This window comes from Lepidochelys olivacea (genome assembly GCF_965140295.1).
Source record: "Lepidochelys olivacea isolate rLepOli2 genome assembly, chromosome: 7".
In the NCBI taxonomy this organism is placed as follows: domain Eukaryota; kingdom Metazoa; phylum Chordata; order Testudines; family Cheloniidae; genus Lepidochelys; species Lepidochelys olivacea.
The window spans coordinates 78,834,470-78,855,070 of record NC_140417.1 but is presented as its reverse complement, the minus strand read 5'-3'; the positions used below and the strand labels follow the sequence as shown (position 1 = coordinate 78,855,070).

Below are 20,601 nucleotides of genomic sequence, written 5' to 3'. Positions count from 1 at the left end.
GGTCTCAAGTGGGGTTCCACAGGAATCTGTCCTAGGTCCAGTGTTGTTTAACATCTTTATTAATGACCTAGATGTAGGAATAGAGAGCATACTGATCAAATTTGCAGATGACACAAAGCTGGGGAGGGGGTTACTAACACTTTTGAGGATAAAGCTAAAATTCAGAGGCATCTTGATATACTGGAGAACTGGGCTATAGGCAACAAAGTGAAATTCAAGAAATTCAACGAAGACAAATGTAAGGTGCTACACTTAGGGAAGAAAAAACAAGTGCACAAATATAGAATAGGGGATAACTGGGTTGGCAGCAGCACTGCTGAAAAGGATCTGGTAGTAGTGGTAGATCACTACCTCAGCATGTGTCAGCAATGTAATGCTGTTGCCAAAAAAGCAAATGCAATTTTAGGTTACATTAGCAGAGGCATTAGCATGCATGTCAAGGGAGGTGATAGTGCCGCTCTACTTGGTGCTGGTTAGGCCTTAGCTGGAGTACTATATACAGTTTTGGTCACCAGTGTATAGAAAGGATGTAGAGAAACTGCAAAGGATCAAGCGAGCGATAAAGATCAAAGGGATGAAATGCAAGCCATGTGAGCAAAGGCTGAAGGAATTGGATATGTTTAGTTAGGAAAATAGGAGATTAAGGGGGGACATGATAGTGGTCTTCAAATACTTGAAAGGCTGCCATTAAAAAGATGGAGAAAAATTGTTCTCTCTTGCCACAGAGGGCAGGACAAGAGGCAGTGGGTTCAAACTACAGCATAGCAGATTTAGATTAAATCTCAGGAAAAACTTTCTAACCCTAAGACAATGTAACGGACTACCTAGGAAGGTTGTGGAAGCTCCTTCACAGAAGGTTTTCAAAAGGAGTCTGGATAGCCGTCTGTCTTGGATGATTCAACCACAACAAATCCTGCATCTTGGCAGGAGGGTGAGACTAGATGATCCTTGTGGTTCCTTCTAACCCTATGATTCTATGAAAAACTTATCAAGCTCAGTTTTAAGACAGTTAGGGATTTTTTGTCCACTGCTCCCATTGGAAGGCTGTTTCACAACTTCACTCCTTTGATCGTTGGAAACCTTTGTCTAATTTCAAGTCTAAACTTGATGGCCAGCTTATATCCATTTGTTCTTGTGTCAGCATTGGCACTTAAATTAAATATCTCCTCTCCCTCCCTGTTATTTATCCCTTTGATGTATTTATAGAGAGCATTCATATGTCCCCTCAGCCTTCTTGAGGTTAAGCTAAACAAGCTGAGCTCTTTGAGTCTCCTTTTGAAAGGTAGCTTTTCCATTCCTCGGATCATCCTAGTAGCCCTTCTCTGCACTTGTTCCAGTTTGAATTAATCTTTTCTTAAACACTGGGGACAAGAATTTTACCGTCGTCCACCTGATTTCTCACCAGTGCCTTGTATGATGGTATTAACACTTCCCTTCACTTCTACTTGGAAATACCTTGCCTGATGCATCCTAGGGCCTTTTTCACAGCTGCATCACATTGGCGACTCATAATCCTACTGTGATCAACCAATACACCCAGGTCTGTCTTCTCTGTCTCTTCCAACTGACGTGTCCCCAGCTCATAGCAAAAATTCTTGTTGTTAGTCTCTAAGTTTGTGACCTTGCATATTGCACTATTAAATTTCAGCACATTTCTGTTACTCCACTTTACAAGGTACCATCCAGATCTTCTTGTACGATACTCTGGTCCTCCTCCATATTGGCATTACCTCCCAGCTTTGTGTCATCCGCAGATTTTATTTGTGCAGCCCCACTTTTTGTTTCAAGATCAGTAATAAAAATGTTAAATAAGATTGGTCCCAATACCAATCCGTGAGAAACTCCACTAGTAACCTTCCTCCAGCCTGAGTGTTTACCTTGCACTATGACCTGTTGTAGTCTACCTTTTAACCAGTTTCTTATTCACTTTTCAGTTCTCATCATAATCACCATCTTCTCCAATATAACTAATTTACTATGTGGAACAGCATCAAATGCCTTACTGAAATCCAGGTAGATTAGATCTACTGCATTTCCTTTGTCTAAAAATAAGTTAATCAAATTTGATGTTTCAGCTTCAAAACAGCATATTTAGATAAAAATACATTTGAGAGTTCCAATCAGCTCTAATTAGAAGATAGCTTGCAACCTTGCTTTAATTGGAAAAAGTATTGTTGAAGGTTTTTGTCCCACTTCTGCTGGAAAATTGTAACAAGAATTGTAAAAACTAGCAAGCTAAAACCAATTATATTTATGAAATATTCCCAATTAGAACTTCTACTTCATGTCCAGATCTTCAGTGCCATGTTGCTGAATCTTCAACATGTACTGCTTCAGGGAGGCAGAACAGAGTTGTCCATAACTGGGAGGGCTGGGAAGCCGGGCTCCTCTGAAGGCTTTCCAAATTTGTTGTTCTGTCTGCACAGAACAGGATGGCATTGCAGCATATCCTCCTTTAGAGACCTATATCAGTTAAGTAAAGGGAAAATAATTGGGAATTTTGAGCCTTGGCATTCATTAGGGATCCCAATTTGGCTACAGATTTTATTTTAGTGGCTTGGGTTGCTGTGTTGTTTTGTCTGGGCTTGGGGAGGATGGCGAGCGGCTCTTTTGAACATGGTTGACTAGCCTGCAGGGTGGAAAAAAAATATTTTTTAAATTTAAAAATGGATTTATTTTTTATTTTGGGGTTTTTATTTAAATGTATTTCCTTTTTCTTAAAAATCTATTCAAAATAAAATTTGAAATTATAGCAATCAGCATTAAGGTCTAAATGGACTATAGTCTATTAAAATCATTTGATTTTAATTTAAAAAATACTAAGTAATAATACATGTTTGACAATTTGAAAGAAAGTCAGACTACTGAATAATTGAAATTACTAGCTAAGCACATGGAAGCAGAACCAGTTTTTGCAGGTGCAAAGAGATTTTCTTTATTTCAGTTTATTCTATTAGTGCAGTTCATTCAAAGTTAAGATACTGATTGGAAGTTGAAAAAACAAGAAGACACATTTTCTTTTTCCAATCTGTGACTAAAAACTAGGTGTGGAAGGATGAGATCTACTAGTTCTAAAATCTTGAAGGACATTGTGACCAGAAACAGTTCAATTCACTAACAGATAATACTTCCTTTATTTCATAAATCAGTTAGTTTTAAATGCAAAATGTGTTTTGATAATCTTACTTTTTCTTATGTATCCAGCATAATTTTAACTAATAAAAATGAATTTAAAGGGCTGTTTTATTTATTTTTAAATTAATTCCAGTTTTCATTCAAATAGAGCTTGACATAAACCACATAAAAATAATAATAATTCAGTAAATTGAATATGGTCAGTGATGAATTTTTTAATATAATAAAAAGTAAAAGTTAAGAAAATGAAAATATATAATGTTACATAATTGCTTAAATGAAAGTGTATAGATATAGTGTAGTCTTCTGGTTAACAGAGAGACCAAATTTAGTGTAAAAGTGATGTATAGCTGCAAGTCAACATGTTTTAATGGTTACTGACTTAACCATTCTTTAGGAAAACAATTAAAAAGTTGAAATGTAAAACAAGGTTAAATTATTTAAATTTAGGTTTCCTGGTTGCTGATTTAAAGCATAACTGGTGATTTAAATAACTGAACTTTAAAGTTGATTAATTTTAAGTTAATTTATTCACTTAAAACTTTACGCATGAAAGAAGCAGTTTCGTGTAGGGTCGGAAAGGGTGTATGGGTACTAGGGTAGATATATGATAAGGCTGGGTTATAGCAGAGTTGATCTCTGCCATACCTAATTCTACTCTATTTTTAGAGCTCTTCCTTTGTTGTTCTAATGACAAGCAGCTAAAAATCAGGGACCACAAACGTCTCCTGATGACTCTCCTTCTCCACTGTACCCAAGTTTTGTTCAGGTGGGGTGTTGAATTTACATGTAAATCTTTAGCGATAGACACATATATATTCTCATAAGTATTTATTTGGCTAGTATTTCAGAAAATGTGACGTATGTAAAGCAGTAGTTCCTAAAGTGCTTGAGCCCATGGGACTCTATTTTTTTTCAAATGCATTTATTCATTTTTTAAAATCAAATTGAGCTTTCATGCCTCTCTCCGTTTTTAAACTTCATAGATTCCAAGGGCAGAAAGGAGCAAGTTATATTTGGCACTGATGTGATCATCTAGTCTGACTCCTGTATAACATAGAAAGACCTCAAAGCCACAGAATGCCCTCAAAATAATTCCTAGAGCATATCGTTTAGAAAAACATTCAGTCTTGATTTTGAAATTTCCTGTAATCATGACCTTTGGTGAATTGTTCCCATGGTTAACTACCTTCACCGATTTTTAAAAAATTGCACCTTATTTCCAATCTGAGTTTGTCTAGCTTCAACTTCCAGCCATTGGATTGTCTGCTACATTGAGGAACCCATTATCAAATATTAGTTCCCTATGTAGGTAGTTATGGACTATGATCAAGTCACAGCCTTTCTTTTTTAGCTTTCTTTCTTAGGGCTGATCTATACTAATGCTGTAAGTCGATATAAGTCACACTAGTTCAGTTACATAAATTACGTAATTGAGTTCTACATAACATAGGTTGACTTAGAGTGATATCTACCCCGCACTGTGTCGACAGGAGACACTCTTCTGTTGACATAGCTTCCGCCTCTTGGGGAGGTGGAGTACAGCCATTGATGGGAGAGCCCTGTCCCATTGACTTCACGTGTCTTCACCAGAAGATCGCAGCAGTGCTGATTTAGCTGGTAGACATGGCCTTAAGCTAAATTGCGTGAGATCCTTGATTCTATCACTTTTTAATGATAAGGCATGCTTTCTAATCCTTCAGTCATTCTCTGGTTCTTCTCTGAACCCTCTTGAATTGTCGATATGAGAACTGGACACAACACTCTAACAATGCTCACACCAGTGCGAAATATAACTTGCTGCTACTTTGGAGAATTTAGATGAGCCATTTTTTTTTCCAGGGATAGACTAGCCAGGTGCAAGTTATCTTGTAAACAGCTCTTGACCAGCCTCGGAATAATTTCATATAATTTGCAGGGAAGGAAAAATAGGACAAAGTTTCTGTAAATGTGTCTTGGACGATCTAACAGCATAGAAATGTTTAAGTTCATGCCACTTGATGTATTTCAAAGGTAAAATCCTTCTCAGAAGGACTAGAGAAAATAATTGCAACTACTATACAAAGTATGGCTATTAGAAAGACAATACTTTAAGATGCAATCTGTGTTCTTCTGCTATGGTTAAAAAGGTCTTACTGTTCTTTAAACGTTAATGAACTCTTCTGAAATATTTTGATCACAAAAGGATTACACTTAGCCTAATTTACAGAAAAATTACCTAACACGCTTTGTATTTTAATAAATATGAGAGTTGGTAATTAGGTACATCATTTAGTTCTGAGTTTTTTATAAAGGCTCTTTTCCAGTCTTGGCAAATTAAATGGTAGTGGCTCTATTAAGTGAGCACAAATATAAATTAGGATTTGAGTGGAAGGGTATTGTATTACTCGGTTGCCACTTAACTTTTCTGCTTTAAATTTTTATATACGAAACATTGAGATTTTTGTAAAAGTTAGCATTCAAATTTGAATTTGTGGCAGGTGAGAGTGGGTAAAGAGTTGAGGGTTGGAGAGAGAGTGGAGTGAATAACAATTGAGTTTATCAACAAGAAGGGGTAAGTGGGGAAATGTGGGAGGCTAAGTGGTAGGAGTCATGGCTATTTACTTACTGGAAGGGTGGAGATGATGGGAAGGAAGTGGGTGATGTTTCAGGAGATGAGGGGGGAACTCGGTTACGGAGAGATGAGAGAAGAAGTAATATTTTGCAAAGACAGAGTTGAGTGGGTGGGAGGATTGACCCAGGTTAAAGGTCAAACAAGGAAGTGAGATGGGAGGCTCAGATGGGCTGCCAGCATGGAAGCTGCTGAGGATAAACATCAGCGTTTGTGATGGAAGGGAGAGCTAGATGTCAGTATTTGAGAAATAGGTGAGTGTGAAGAAGTCAGGTGGGCAGGAGATAGGATGGAGTCACTGGGGCAAGTGGAGAGGTTAGAGAAGGAGAGCAGATGAGAAACTTATTCATCTGAGACCAGGGAGAAGGAGGAGAGGGTTGAAGCGGGAATGTCTCATCATATTTTGGTGCATGTTCTCTTGAAATAAATTGGCAAGATCTGTGCAGAGAGAAAAGAGCAGGAAGGGGAGGGTTTGAGAGCACGTCAAAGGAGCAAATAGGCAGCTGGGTTGTGATCTTGAGATTCAATTCAGTTGGAGAAATACAGTTGTTTAGCTTGGAAGATGGCAGAACTGAAGGGCAGAAGTCGGTCTGGTCATGGGATTTTCACCAGATATGCTCTGCAGCAGAAGAACAGGAATGTAGGAAGTGGATGTTGGGGGTGAGCCAGAGCTTGATGGAGTTGGAAGGCGGACCTCACAATAAAAGAGAGGAACAGAAATGTCAAGTGTGGAGGGGAGTGAGGAATGGAGAGAATCAACAACCATATCAATGGAAGAAAAGGGAAGAGAGGACTGAAAACAGATGAGAAATCCAGTATGTTGATAGATATGCTGATAGACTAAAAGTCATGGGAAGGCCAAGAGACAGGGCACGAGGGAGGGGGCTCATGGATGATGTTGAAGAGAACAGGTGATGGTCAGAGAGGGGGAAATGAGCAACAGCAAGATCAAAGAGAGGGCAAGTGCTTGGTTAAGACCAAGTCAGATGAATGGCTCTTTGGGAGAGTTTAACAAGGGCTGCAAGTCAAATTAAGACTATAGGGCAAGGAAACATGCACCTAAGGGGTCAGATGGGTCATCAACATGGAAGTTGACGCTACTGAGGCTGATTGGGGATGGTTGTGAGGAGAGGAACTGAGAGATCCAGGAGTTGAAATCAGAGAGGACAGCTGATGGGGAGGGATTGGGTGGATAGTAGATGACGACAAGATGGAGTGGGAAGAAGAATTGGATGTAGTGCTGTTCAGAACAAAGAGTGGGAAGGAGGTGGAGTGGGAGGGGTTTGGAAACAGCAGGAGTTGGAGAGCAGAAGCCCCACACTTCCACTACAGTCTGATCCAGGGCATGGAGTATGAGAGAAGGAGATGCTTTATAAGAGAGGGTAGCTGCAGAGGCAATGTCAGACAAAGGGATCCAGGTCTCTTTGAGAGCCAGGGCCTGGTGGGAGCAAGATATGAAGTCATAGATGAGGTTTTTTTGTTTGTTTGTTTTTAGAGATGGTGGTAGACATTTCAGAGACAGCAAGAGAAATGCAAGGGGGAAGGAGAATGGGTGTGAGATTACGAACAGAGGCAGGAGAGGGGCAGACATAGTGGAGAGGGTAGGGAATGAGGCAATGTCACCAGAGGTCAGGAAGAGGTGGTAGAGGGTGTGGATATGGCATCTAGATTTGTGCTGGTGGGTCATCAGAGCCGTGGGTGAGTGGTAGATGGACAAGGGCCAATACACACAACAACAAAAAGCAGGGAAATGATTTGAAGGTACACTAGTAGGTACCCTTAGGTAGCTGGAGTGCATGGCCTCTCAGGCCATGAGATATGGCCAGGCTGACCCGCTTGAAAGATCTAAGAACAGTGGGGCACTCCAGGATGGGGACTGGTCTCTGGCACTGGCAGAAGCTCCCCCTGAGGTAGCTGGACTGTGGTGTGGTGGTTTTCATTGAGATTGAGCAGATATTTCAGATTAATTTACTGAAATTCTTGTATTTAATTTTATAATCTATACTGTACAAAATGCAATTGTTTATATATGAAATAATAAATATTTTGTTTTGTGTTCTCTAATTTTCCCAGGTATATGTGGAATTTGATGACCTTGAATGGGAAAAACGAGAGTGGGTTAAGGTTTATGAAGATTTTGCAGCCTTCTTGGTGGAGTACCAGCTGGTCTGGGCAAAAAGAAAGGACCCTAGCCAGACTCAGGGATCAAAGATCAAACAAATTCAATGGCCTGCATTGGTAAGATATTTGAAGTGTCATTTTTAAGCTGTTAAACACAGAATGTTACTAGGAAATTGTTTAATTTCATTGTAATTACCTTGATGTTGGAAGTTAGTTGTTTTCTTGTCTGTCAGTCTTGACTCCGCTGGTCGAGCAAGCTCATGTGAAAGGATGGGAATTCCGTGATACTAGTCACTCATTTTAATTTAATTTTTTGAGGTGATGCAGACCATGATAAACTTAGTATCTCCTAGTGATATAATAAAACTGATAACACCTCTTACAGACAAAGCAGTTTGTGTTAATTAACCTAGTAGCACTATGTTGCACTGGTACAGGGAGATTGGAGTTGGGTTAACAACTTGCATCCCAGAGCTCGTGACTACGGAGGGCTGAGGAGGCAGTGTAATTCTAATGGAAATAGCAGCATACGTAGGAGTTGCGTCAAGGTCCAGAGAGATGACGGGTGAGTACAGACTCATTGAATCAGTGATAAAATAGTCAGTTGCATCTTCTCTGAAGTGAGAACTGTATCCTTCTGGATATCTGCAGTGACACTCAGATGCTGAAGCAGATGAGAGGGTTAAAGATGGCTTTTTCGCCCTGTTTACTTAGGAAGCTATTCTTGTTGCTGACAGGTCCTGGGTAATCCTAGGCTGTGATGAGGATCTGATGAGGTCATCTAAAAAAGGGACGGACATGAATCCATGTCTTCCTCAGAGAACCTACTAGCACAGCCAGGATCTTCCTAAAGACCCAAGTTGAGCCTGATTGGGAGAATCTTGTATTGAAAATGTTTTCCATTGTAATAGAACTGTAGAAATCTCCTGTAACTTCTCAGACTGGAGTGTGAAAGGAGAACTCCAACAAGCATATCAATATCATGAATCTTGGGAATGCTTAGCCATGATATGATGATGGTTTTAGTGTCTCCATCTGGAATATCAGTCTCATGGTGAAATTGTTGAATAACCTGTGATCTAAGATGGCCTCCAAATCCCCATTCTTCTGTGGAACCATAAGGAATATGTTCTATAAAACCTTTGTGTTGATGGGGCAGGCTCTATTATCTTTGCATTGATGAGGTGGGAAATTCTTATGTTTTTTCCTTGTTTTGTCTGTATAAGTCAGTTGGTAAGCTCACCAGCCAGGGAAAGTAGAATAAACCTCCCAACAATCATTTCGTCCATGTCACTTTCTTTGGGGCTGGCTCTGTTGTTCACAAAAGATTTAAAAAGTTGAAAGTATTATAAACACTGGGTGCAGGAGGCCTGTCCCACTTTCCAACGTCTGGTAAGGGAGCGGGCACTCCTGTTCCTTTAGGCAGTATTCAGCAGGCATTCACATGATTCTAAATCAGCTGCCTCTTCATCATGTGCCCTGTTAAGCAGTTACTGGAAGTTGTAGATTCTAGTCTTAAAGTTCAAGGCTCGTAACATATTGGGAAGTGCATATGCACCCAAGGACCAGCAACCTAGTCAAATTTCCCCAAGATGAAGAAACTTAAATGGGGAATTCTGCATGGGGTAAAATCTCTAAAGCCAACTCCTCCTCCCCACAGATCAGGTAATCTCCTTGAAGGTAAGTGTCCTGTAGTTGTAGGGAATGCTTGAAGCTGGATCGATTTCCATGTTAGCCCTGCCTGGAGTTTCATGCCTTCCTGATTGAAGCAAGACTTTTTCGTTTTGCCTGGTGTTAAGTTTGTGGCCTTTAGAAAATTATTAGTTTTGACTTGGCTATGTGATTTTGTATAGTTTTCTTCCCTTTTTGGCTTTGGCCATCATTTTGTGCATGTGTTTACCAAACTAATTCCCCTTATGCCCTTCTCTCCATCCGGAGTACTTTATGGATGTCATGAGTGGCCTAGCATGACAATCATCGTACTGGAGGCCATGGAGCAGCATTTAAACGTAGCAGGTCGAGCGAAGCTTCTATCCTGAAACGAGCACATAAAGAAACAATTTAGAGTGGGCTTCATGCCTTGGCGATGTATGGCTTTCACTTGGTCCAGTTTGTCTGTTCAGATTAGGATGGCTCAAGTAAAAAAAAAAAATTGAAGCGGAGTGCAAAAGCTGCCATATTGATGTTCCTTCTTCAGGAGAATTCCATTTTTGTGTCAGTGGGCTCCTTGAGCGGCAGCTCATTCTTTTTGGGCATTGGTGTCCTTGTCCAGTGGAACTGCAAATACATCTTGGGTGAAATAACAGTACTGAGTTACTGAGTTACCGGGGGACTGAGTCATCTATCTGCCGCCCTGACCGGGAAAACCGAGAAGTCTGCTGCTTGCCGGGGGCTAAGATTTGCGATGTGACGGAGAGACTGCCGAGACTCATCAAGCCCTCGGATTGCTACCCCTTCCTGCTTCTCCACGTGGGCACCAATGATACTGCCAAGAATGACCTTGAGCGGATCACTGCGGACTATGTGGCTCTAGGAAGAAGGATAAAGGAGTTGGAGGCGCAAGCGGTGTTCTCGTCCATCCTCCCCGTGGAAGGAAAAGGCCTAGGTAGGGAGCGTCGAATCGTGGAAGTCAACGAATGGCTACGCAGGTGGTGTCGGAGAGAAGGCTTTGGTTTCTTTGACCATGGGATGGTGTTCCATGAAGGAGGAGTGCTGGGCAGAGACGGGCTCCATCTTACGAAGAGAGGGAAGAGCATCTTTGCCAGCAGGCTGGCTAACCTAGTGAGGAGGGCTTTAAACTAGGTTCACCGGGGGAAGGAGACCAAAGCCCTGAGGTAAGTGGGAAAGCGGGATACCGGGAGGAAGCACAGGCAGGAATGTCTGTGAGGGGAGGGCTCCTGCCTCATACTGGGAATGAGGGGCGATCAACAGGTTATCTCAAGTGCTTATATACAAATGCACAAAGCCTTGGAAACAAGCAGGGAGAACTGGAGGTCCTGGTGATGTCAAGGAACTATGACGTGATCGGAATAACAGAGACTTGGTGGGATAACTCACATGACTGGAGTACTGTCATGACTGGTTATAAACTGTTCAGGAAGGACAGGCAGGGCAGAAAAGGTGGGGGAGTAGCACTGTATGTAAGGGAGCAGTATGACTGCTCAGAGCTCCGGTACGAAACTGCAGAAAAACCTGAGTGTCTCTGGATTAAGTTTAGAAGTGTGTGCAACAAGAGTGATGTAGTGGTGGGAGTCTGCTATAGACCACCGGACCAGGGGGAGGAGGTAGATGAGGCTTTCTTCCGGCAGCTCACGGAAGCTACTAGATCGCATGCCCTGATTCTCATGGGTGACTTTAATCATCCTGATATCTGCTGGGAGAGCAATACAGCGGTGCATAGACAATCCAGGAAGTTTTTGGAAAGCGTAGGGGACAATTTCCTGGCGCAAGTGCTAGAGGAGCCAACTAGGGGGGGCGCTTTTCTTGACCTGCTGCTCACAAACCGGGTAGAATTAGTGGGGGAAGTAAAAGTGGATGGGAATCTGGGAGGCAGTGACCATGAGTTGGTTGAGTTCAGGATCCTGACGCAGGGAAGAAAGGTAAGCAGCAGGATACGGACCCTGGACTTCAGGAAAGCAGACTTCGACTCCCTCAGGGAACTGATGGCCAGGATCCCCTGGGGGACTAACTTGAAGGGGAAAGGAGTCCAGGAGAGCTGGCTGTATTTCAAGGAATCCCTGTTGGGGTTACAGGGACAAACCATCCCGATGAGTCGAAAGAATAGTAAATATGGCAGGCGACCAGCTTGGCTTAATGGTGAAATCCTAGCGGATCTTAAACATAAAAAAGAAGCTTACAAGAAGTGGAAGGTTGGACATATGACCAGGGAAGAGTATAAAAATATTGCTCGGGAACGTAGGAATGTTATCAGGAGGGCCAAATCGCACCTGGAGCTGCAGCTAGCCAGAGATGTCAAGAGTAACAAGAAGGGTTTCTTCAGCTATGTTGGCAACAAGAAGAAAGCCAAGGAATGTGTGGGCCCCTTACTGAATGAGGGAGGCAACCTAGTGCCAGAGGATGTGGAAAAAGCTAATGTACTCAATGCTTTTTTTTGCCTCTGTTTTCACTAACAAGGTCAGCTCCCAGACTGCTGCGCTGGGCATCACAAAATGGGGAAGAGATGGCCAGCCCTCTGTGGAGATAGAGGTGGTTAGGGACTATTTAGAAAAGCTGGACGTGCACAAGTCCATGGGGCCGGACGAGTTGCATCCGAGAGTGCTGAAGGAATTGGCGGCTGTGATTGCAGAGCCATTGACCATTATCTTTGAAAACTCGTGGCGAACCGGGGAAGTCCCGGATGACTGGAAAAAGGCTAATGTAGTGCCAATCTTTAAAAAAGGGAAGAAGGAGAATCCTGGGAACTACAGGCCAGTCAGCCTCACTTCAGTCCCTGGAAAAATCATGGAGCAGGTCCTCAAAGAATCAATCCTGAAGCAGTTGCATGAGAGGAAAGTGATCAGGAACAGCCAGCATGGATTCACCAAGGGAAGGTCATGCCTGACTAATCTAATCGCCTTTTATGATGAGATTACTGGTTCTGTGGATGAAGGGAAAGCAGTGGATGTATTGTTTCTTGACTTTAGCAAAGCTTTTGACACGGTCTCCCACAGTATTCTTGTCAGCAAGTTAAGGAAGTATGGGCTGGATGAATGCACTACAAGGTGGGTAGAAAGCTGGCTAGATTGTCGGGCTCAACGGGTAGTGATCAATGGCTCCATGTCTAGTTGGCAGCCGGTATCAAGTGGAGTGCCCCAAGGGTCGGTCCTGGGACCGGTTTTGTTCAATATCTTCATAAATGATCTGGAGGATGGTGTGGATTGCACTCTCAGCAAATTTGCGGATGATACTAAACTGGGAGGAGTGGTAGATCCGCTGGAGGGGAGGGATAGGATACAGAAGGACCTAGACCAATTGGAGGATTGGGCCAAAAGAAATCTGATGAGGTTCAATAAGGATAAGTGCAGGGTCCTGCACTTAGGACGGAAGAACCCAATGCACAGCTACAGACTAGGGACCGAATGGCTAGGCAGCAGTTCTGCGGAAAAGGACCTAGGGGTGACAGTGGACGAGAAGCTGGATATGAGTCAGCAGTGTGCCCTTGTTGCCAAGAAGGCCAATGGCATTTTGGGATGTATAAGTAGGGGCATAGCGAGCAGATCGAGGGACGTGATCGTTCCCCTCTGTTCGACATTGGTGAGGCCTCATCTGGAGTACTGTGTCCAGTTTTGGGCCCCACACTTCAAGAAGGATGTGGATAAATTGGAGAGAGTCCAGCGAAGGGCAACAAAAATGATTAGGGGACTGGAACACATGAGTTATGAGGAGAGGCTGAGGGAGCTGGGATTGTTTAGCCTGCAGAAGAGAAGAATGAGGGGGGATTTGATAGCTGCTTTCAACTACCTGAAAGGGGGTTCCAAAGAGGATGGCTCTAGACTGTTCTCAATGGTAGCAGATGACAGAACGAGGAGTAATGGTCTCAAGTTGCAGTGGGGGAGGTTTCGATTGGATATTAGGAAAAACTTTTTCACTAAGAGGGTGGTGAAACACTGGAATGAGTTACCTAGGGAGGTGGTAGAATCTCCTTCCTTAGAGGTTTTTAAGGTCAGGCTTGACAAAGCCCTGGCTGGGATGATTTAACTGGGAATTGGTCCTGCTTTGAGCAGGGGGTTGGACTAGATGACCTTCTGGGGTCCCTTCCAACCCTGATATTCTATGATTCTATGATTCTACTTTTTGTCCTTTGGTAGTGTTGAAATTTTTAATCTGCCTGTGTAAGTGCTTGGATTTCTTTGGGCCCTCGCATGCAGCCTTAATCACATTGTCAAAGGGAGGATGGGGAGGAACACAGTATTTCTTCTTGAGTTTAATTGAAATGTTTGTCTGGGACACCTGTTTTTGTCTGGCTCCTGAGTCCTCTCTGTGGTGTAGAAGCAGTTTTAGGTCTGCTAGCACTCTCTAAAGCATGTGATCAAATAGGTGTGATGGGAGCAGCTTCTCATTGGACCGAGTATCAGAGGGGTAGCAATGTTAGTCTGTGTCCACAAAAACAATGAGGAGTCTGGTGGCACCTTAAAGACTAACAGAGGAGACTTCGTGCATCCGAAGAAGTGGGTTTTTTACCCATGAAAGTTTATGCCCGAATATATCTTTTAGTCTTTAAGGTGCCACCAGATTCCTCATTGTCTTCTCATTGGAAATTTTTCAGCTTTGGCTTGGTCTAATTGAGCTAGCTGAGGAGCAGGAAGGGGCCGCCTTTCTTCCATTCTTCATAAACATTTTTATTTTCATTGGCTTATGTTTTCTGGATCTGTAGTCAGGTGACGAGTCTGAGACGGAATGCTTGACTGACAAAGGTGAAGTTGCCCTTTCTGTCTGTCTTTTGTCCAAAGGAGAATTTTCCTCCTCACCAGTTAGTTTCTGGTTTAGGTATTCAGAGTTGAAATATTTTGGTGGTTTTTTTTTTTTTTTTTTACCCCATCCCAGATTCTTTTAGAGCAGCGTTTCTCAAACTGGGGTCCATGGATCTCTGGGGATCTGCAAGGGAACTCCAGGGGGTCTATGGGCCCCGCTGATCAACTCCTCCACTCCCTCCCTCCCTCCCAGCACCTCCTGCACACCACAGGGAGGAGAAGGGATGGGGGCACTCATGGGAGGGAGCAGGAAGAGGAGGGTGGGGTGGAGTGGGGGCGGGAAGAGGTGGGGTGGGCATGGAGCCTTGGGGAGGGGGGAGAAGGGTGGAGTGGGGGTGGTGCCTGGGGCTGAGCAGGGGGCTTCAAGGTCTGTGGCAAAATTTTAAATGAAAATGGGGGTCCTCAGATTACTAAAGTTTGAGAACCACTATTTTAGAGAGCTTTCCTTTCTCTTTAGGGCCCTTTTTTCTTTAACATGGTTATTTTCCTTTGAGCTCTCCTTGCCTTCGGAGGTTTAGGGTAGATGGGGAAGATTTCTAATGATTTCTCATTCTCCTTGATTGGGAATTGCAAGCTTGATCCATAAAGGAAGAAATAATTGGAGTTAACAGTCCCTGGTTCAGGACTGTTTAGAAGGAGGGCTTCCTTTGACCATGGTGCAGAGAAGCCGTATATATCTTGCCTGTCTGAACTGTTGTGTTGCTCATGTGAGGGCTCTAGAAGCTTGTTGGGAACTTGACCTACCCATCATCTGGGAATTGTGTGCTCCTCTTACTGAAGGCTGCAGAGTGATGTAACCACCCTAACTCCAAAGTGGGTGTGGGTGTGTGTGTCGGGGGGGGGGGGCAGGTATCAAACATTGCTCCTTTTAGTACACCTGAGCTGCAGTCTGAGGGCAAGTAGGGAGGAGTGCTGCTCCAGCAATAATTTTATCTTGGGACCTGAAGAATTCCCCCAAAAGGCCAAACCTTCTTCCCACTCTCCTCCGTAGATAATCCAAATTTGAGGAAAATTTTAAAGTACTTTAGAGAATTTTAAAAGTGAGTCAGGAGGAGGACTAGCTGGCTCTGACTCAAGCCAGACAGAACATTAGAGTGGCCAAGTAAGGGGAAGAGCTTGTGAAATGTATCAGCATCCCTATTAAGGAAGTATCTGCCATTTGCAAATTAAATCCAGAACTTCGCAATGTTAAATCTAGGTTTGCTTCTGAATGACCAGATAGCAGTGATGGCAAGCTAGATGCTTTCATGCTTTGCAAGAAGAGTGCAACCTCTTCTCAGACCTTGCCATAGTAGTTACACACACAACAACTAAGTCAAACACCCTCATAAGGAAATGCCAGAATTAAGGTTGTGTGTGCAGTCTTAATTCAGCCTTCTTATGCATATGCATTACACTAGTCTTTGGTTGCATGATCACATACCATTTTTTTCCCCCGGGACCAGTGCCTCATTCAGTGCATAGAATCACTGGTGCTGACTTAAAGAACAGCTATTGAAAATTTTGTCCTCTTTTCATGGTTCAGTGTATGGCACCACATGTTATTTCCTACATACTGTTCAAACCCTGCTCTGAAAAGAATTGTTAATTTTTTTAGGGCTTTTCTGTGTTACATAAATTCTAATGCATTTATTTTTACAGCATCCCTGTGGGGGGCTGCTGGTGTTCCTATTTTAACGATGGGGATTTGAGGCATAGAGAAATTAAAGTAAAAAGTATCCAGTAATTTTGATTACTGAATTCGAGACACCTAGGACCTGTTTTTTTCAGAGTATATAGCATTGAATAGCACTTTGTGTTCAAAACACATAACCCATTGACTTCAGTTGCAGTGTTAGTGCTCAGCACTTCTGTAAAGCAGATCTCAAGGTTTCAAGTTAGATACTCAGAAGATAAGGAACATACAATTAGTCGCCAGCTGTAAACATCCTGATTATAGGCTATGTCTGCACTACAGAGCTTACAGCAGCTGCTGTAGTGCTGCTAGTGCAGATGTTCGAAGCTGATGAGAGACAGCTCTCCCATCCACTTACTCCAGCCCCCGCGAGCGGCAGTAGCTTCTACCGCCAACATAGCTCTGTCCACACAGGAGCTTACGTTGGTATAACTTACTTTGCTCAGGGGGTGGCTTATTCACACCTCTGAGTGACATACTGATGGCTAAATCCCGGGGAGTGATGAAAAAGTAGCAAAAAGGCATCTGGAATCAAGAACATAGGATTCAATTAAGTTGGTGAAGTAGAGGTGTTCAGTTAGGAAGATGGCTGAACTGAATAAGGAGACAACTAACCTTTAGTGGAGGAAGTTAGGCATGTCCATGGGATCGCTGCCAGACATCTTCTATGTGGATAATTAATTACTAGAGAGGAATGGTACATTTTGCTTTTTTGCAAATATTTGTTGACAGCAGAGGAATAGTCAGACTTACGAATCTTGGATTCTGTTCTAGGCTCTGGAGGGGAGTATACTTGAGTGGGTACACTCTTTTCTGCCCATTCTTCCAAGTAGTAGTATTAGTATTATTTCTATTTACACAGTGTCTAGAAACCCTCATCGTGGACTAGGATCCCACTGTGGTAGCTGCTGTACAAACACAGAACAGAAACAGTCCTTATCCCAAGGAGCTTCCAATCTATAAGACAAAAGGATAAAAATTGATACAGACAGATGGAGTACAAGCAAACAATGAGGCAATATTGGTCAGCATGATAGTGGTCTCTTCACAGTAGCAGCCTAACTATTGTCAAGTTTTTTGTATCATATTTGCCTGATCTATCGGTTAATTATTATTTAGAGTTTCCAGTTTAACTTTCTAGTTTGGTAGAGTCCAACTGCCTCTAGGTCAGACATAGTTATAACTATGAGGAGGACCCTGTGCACACGGGAGAGAAATTCGCTGAGGAAAGATTTTTATTAGCACATTTATCAATATCACAAAAACTACAAACCAGCAAAGTAGACTAGGGTGATACACGGTGTTCAGCACGATAACTTAAATACTCGCATCATCCTTTGCAGGGGAGCTCGGTAGTAAATATCCTGACCCATGTGTAGTCCTTTGTCCTGGCAGGTTCCAGGAAGTCTCCCTGGAATGAATAAGCAGAGTACCACCTTTTGTCATAGATTAAGTAACGCCTACCATACCTAATGCATATTCAGTAGGGGTTTTAGCCCTTTTTCTTTTTGTGTTTTCTCACCCTACCATTATTGGGGTGCTCTTCTTCCTTAGGTCACTAAACCCTTTACCTCAAACTTACTGGCATGTACATAAATTAATTCCTGTGGCATTCTTGTGGTTGAACATCTGCTGATGTTCCTAACTTGAAAAGCTGGTACAAACTGGCATCTTGTGGTCACTTGTCAGCAGTTTAGCAACACTTACTTATGCATCATTCTCTCTTGTGACATCATGTAATACAAGTTAATTTAAGAATTAGTTTTTTATGCCAAGTCTTTGACCTTAATCCTCAGTTAGTATGGCTAAGATATTATCTTACAGGCTTGAGAGCTGTAGGCTTTTATGTTACTACCTTAATTCATACTGACTCCTTACCTTTATGCCTCTACTGGCTGCAAGTTTTCTGGCTATGGCATGGTCCCTTCTGTCTTGTCCTCTCTAATCTGTCCGTGTCCCAGACACTTTCCTTCCTCCCTCCCCCTGCCAGATGCAGTCTCCTTGCTGAGCCAGTCCTAGTTCCTTCCCTTCCAGCACTTCACCCAATCAGTTAGTCTCCCTCACCTTGGCCTCCAGTCACTTCCTTTCTCTCCGCCATCCATGTTCCTCAGCTTCACTGGCTACCCATCTTAGTCTCCCTGCCTGGGTTCTTTGTCCTGTTTATGTTCCCATCATTCTCTGGCTCTTTGTCCCAGTCTCTTTGTCCAGACAGTCCCAGTTTCCCTGTCTATTCCCTTCCCTTTCCATGCTGTAGGTCTGGCTCCTGTCCTCTGTGCATTGGGATCAGGTAGCTTCCTCCCCCATGCTTGGTGGTTCCAGCACAGGAGGAGAGACAGTCTCCATGATTCCAGTTCTAGTGCCCAGACTCAATCTGAGCTCCAGCAGCCCAAAGCTGTAATTGCAAGGGAAGTCCTGTGCAGACCTGAGCTGGAGTATGCTCATGCAGTGCACCTTGCTGTGCTCTTCTAATCGCCCTGGTGTCTGGCTGCTCAAAATCGGACGCCAGGCGATTTGCCTCAACCTCCCACCTCGCCATAAACGTCTCCCCCTTACTCTCACAGATATTATAGAGCACACAGCAAGCAGCAATAACAATGGGAATGTTGGTTGTGCTGAGGTCTGACCTAGTCAGCAAACAGTGCCGGCGAGCTTTTAAACGTCCAAAGGCACATTCTGCCACCATTCTGCACTTGCTCAGCCTATAGTTGAACTGCTCCTTACTATGTCCAAGCTTCATGAGTTATGGGAGCAAGGGGTAGGCTGGGGTAGGTGTGACCGCACGGTACTGCTGGCTGGGAGAGCAGCCTGAGGCAGAAGCCTCCAGCTCGCATGATATTCCAGGCAGGACTGAATCTCCAAGCGGCTCCATGCTTGCCTTGGTATGGCATCTGCATGGGTAACCCAGGAAAAAAGGCGCAAAACGATTGTCTGCTGTTGCTTTCACGGAGGGAGGGGCGACTGACGACATGTACCCAAAACCACCTGCGACAATGTTTTTGCCCCATCAGGCATTGGGAGCTTAACCCAGAATTCCAATGGGCAGCGGAGACTGCGGGGAACTGTGGGATAGCTACCCACAGTGCACCGCTCCGTAAGTCGATGCTAGCCACGGTAGTGACGACATACTCCACTGACTTAATGTGCTTAGTGGGGACGTACGCAATCAAGTGTATAAAATGGATTTCTAAAAATCGACTTCTATAAAATCGACCTAATTTCATAGTGTAGACATAGCCTTATATTGTTCTAAGAATTGTGATCTGATATAATTCTCTTTAAGAATTTAGGAAGGATCAATCAGTTGCACACATACCACAAGGGAAATGACTGCCTAGGAAGGCGTACTGCGGAAAACAATCAGGGGGATCATAGTGGACCACAAGCTAAATATGAGTCAACAGTGTGACACTGTGGCAAAAAAAAGCGAACATCATTCTGGGATGTATTAGTGATAATGTAAGCAAGACACGAGAAGTAATTCTTCCACTCTACTCTGCGCGATTAGGCCTCAACTGGAGTATTGTGTCCAGTTCTAGGCACCACATTTCAGGAAGGATGTGGACAAATTAGAGAGAGTCCAGAGAAGAGCAGCAAAAATGATTAAAGGTCTAGAAAACATGACCTATGAAGGAAGATGCAAAATATTGGGTTTGCTTAGTCTTGTGGTCACAAAAGAGAACACAGAGGGGACATGATAATAGTTTTCAAGTACATAAAAAGGTTACAAGGAGGAGGGAGAAAAATTACTCTTCTTAACCTCTGAGGATAGAGCAAGGGAGAAAAATTACTCTTCTTAACCTCTGAGGATAGGACAAGAAGCAATGGGCTTAAATTGCAGCAAGGGAGGTTTAGGTTGGACATGAGGAAAAAATTCCTAACTGTCAAGGTGGTTAAGCACTGGAATAAATTGCCTAGGGAGGTTGCAGAATCTCTATCATTGGAGATTTTTAAGAGCAGGTTAGACAAACACCTGTCAGGGATGGTCTAGATAATACTTAGTCCTGCCATGAGCTCAGGGGACTGGACTAGATGACCTCTTGAGGTCCCTTCCCGTCCTATGATTCTATGATCCTCCTGGGGGTAATTTGTCTTTAAAGTCCAGGAACTCAGAATAATTCAAAAACTCATATTCTTCTTCGAGTGACTGTTCATGTCCATTCCAAGCAGGTGTGTGTGTGCTGCGTGCACACCAGCCGGAAGATTTTTCCCCAGCAGCGTCCATAAGGTCGGCCTGGGCGCCCCCTGGGGTGGTGCCTTCATGGCGCCCAGTATTGAGCCCCACCGACTCCCCCCATCCCCTCAGTTCCTTCTTACTGCCTGTGATGGCTAGCTGGAACTTTGCTCGCTCTTGCAGCAAGCGCCTTAGCAATGTCTTTGTTCTTAGTGTAAATAGTTTTTTCTCTATAGTTGTACTTATCACATAGTTAGTAGTGTTTGGTAGATAGTTAGTTAGTTTCCCCTCCGGGGGTATGCCCGGATCTCCGGGGTTTAAACTCTGTGAGTCCTATGGCAAGTTTATGCCCAAGAGTGATCCTCACTCCTCCTGCCTGCGGTGCCTTGGTGAGACTCACCAAAAGGACAAGCACCGC

The 20,601-nt window shown here is 43.4% G+C and overlaps 1 protein-coding gene across 2 annotated transcripts in view; it reads left to right on the top strand.

Annotated features, from left to right (window-relative positions):
* JMJD1C (jumonji domain containing 1C) overlaps positions 1-20,601 on the top strand; it is a 303,815-nt gene that overhangs the window by 83,167 nt on the left and 200,047 nt on the right. For both annotated transcript variants that reach the window (XR_014712455.1, XM_084634509.1), the window contains exon 2: positions 7,820-7,984. Coding sequence is in view for 1 of the 2 variants with exons in the window: in XM_084634509.1 (XP_084490635.1) it covers positions 7,820-7,984 (165 nt within the window). In the remaining variant the exon portion in view is untranslated. The remainder of the gene's footprint in view (positions 1-7,819; positions 7,985-20,601) is intronic.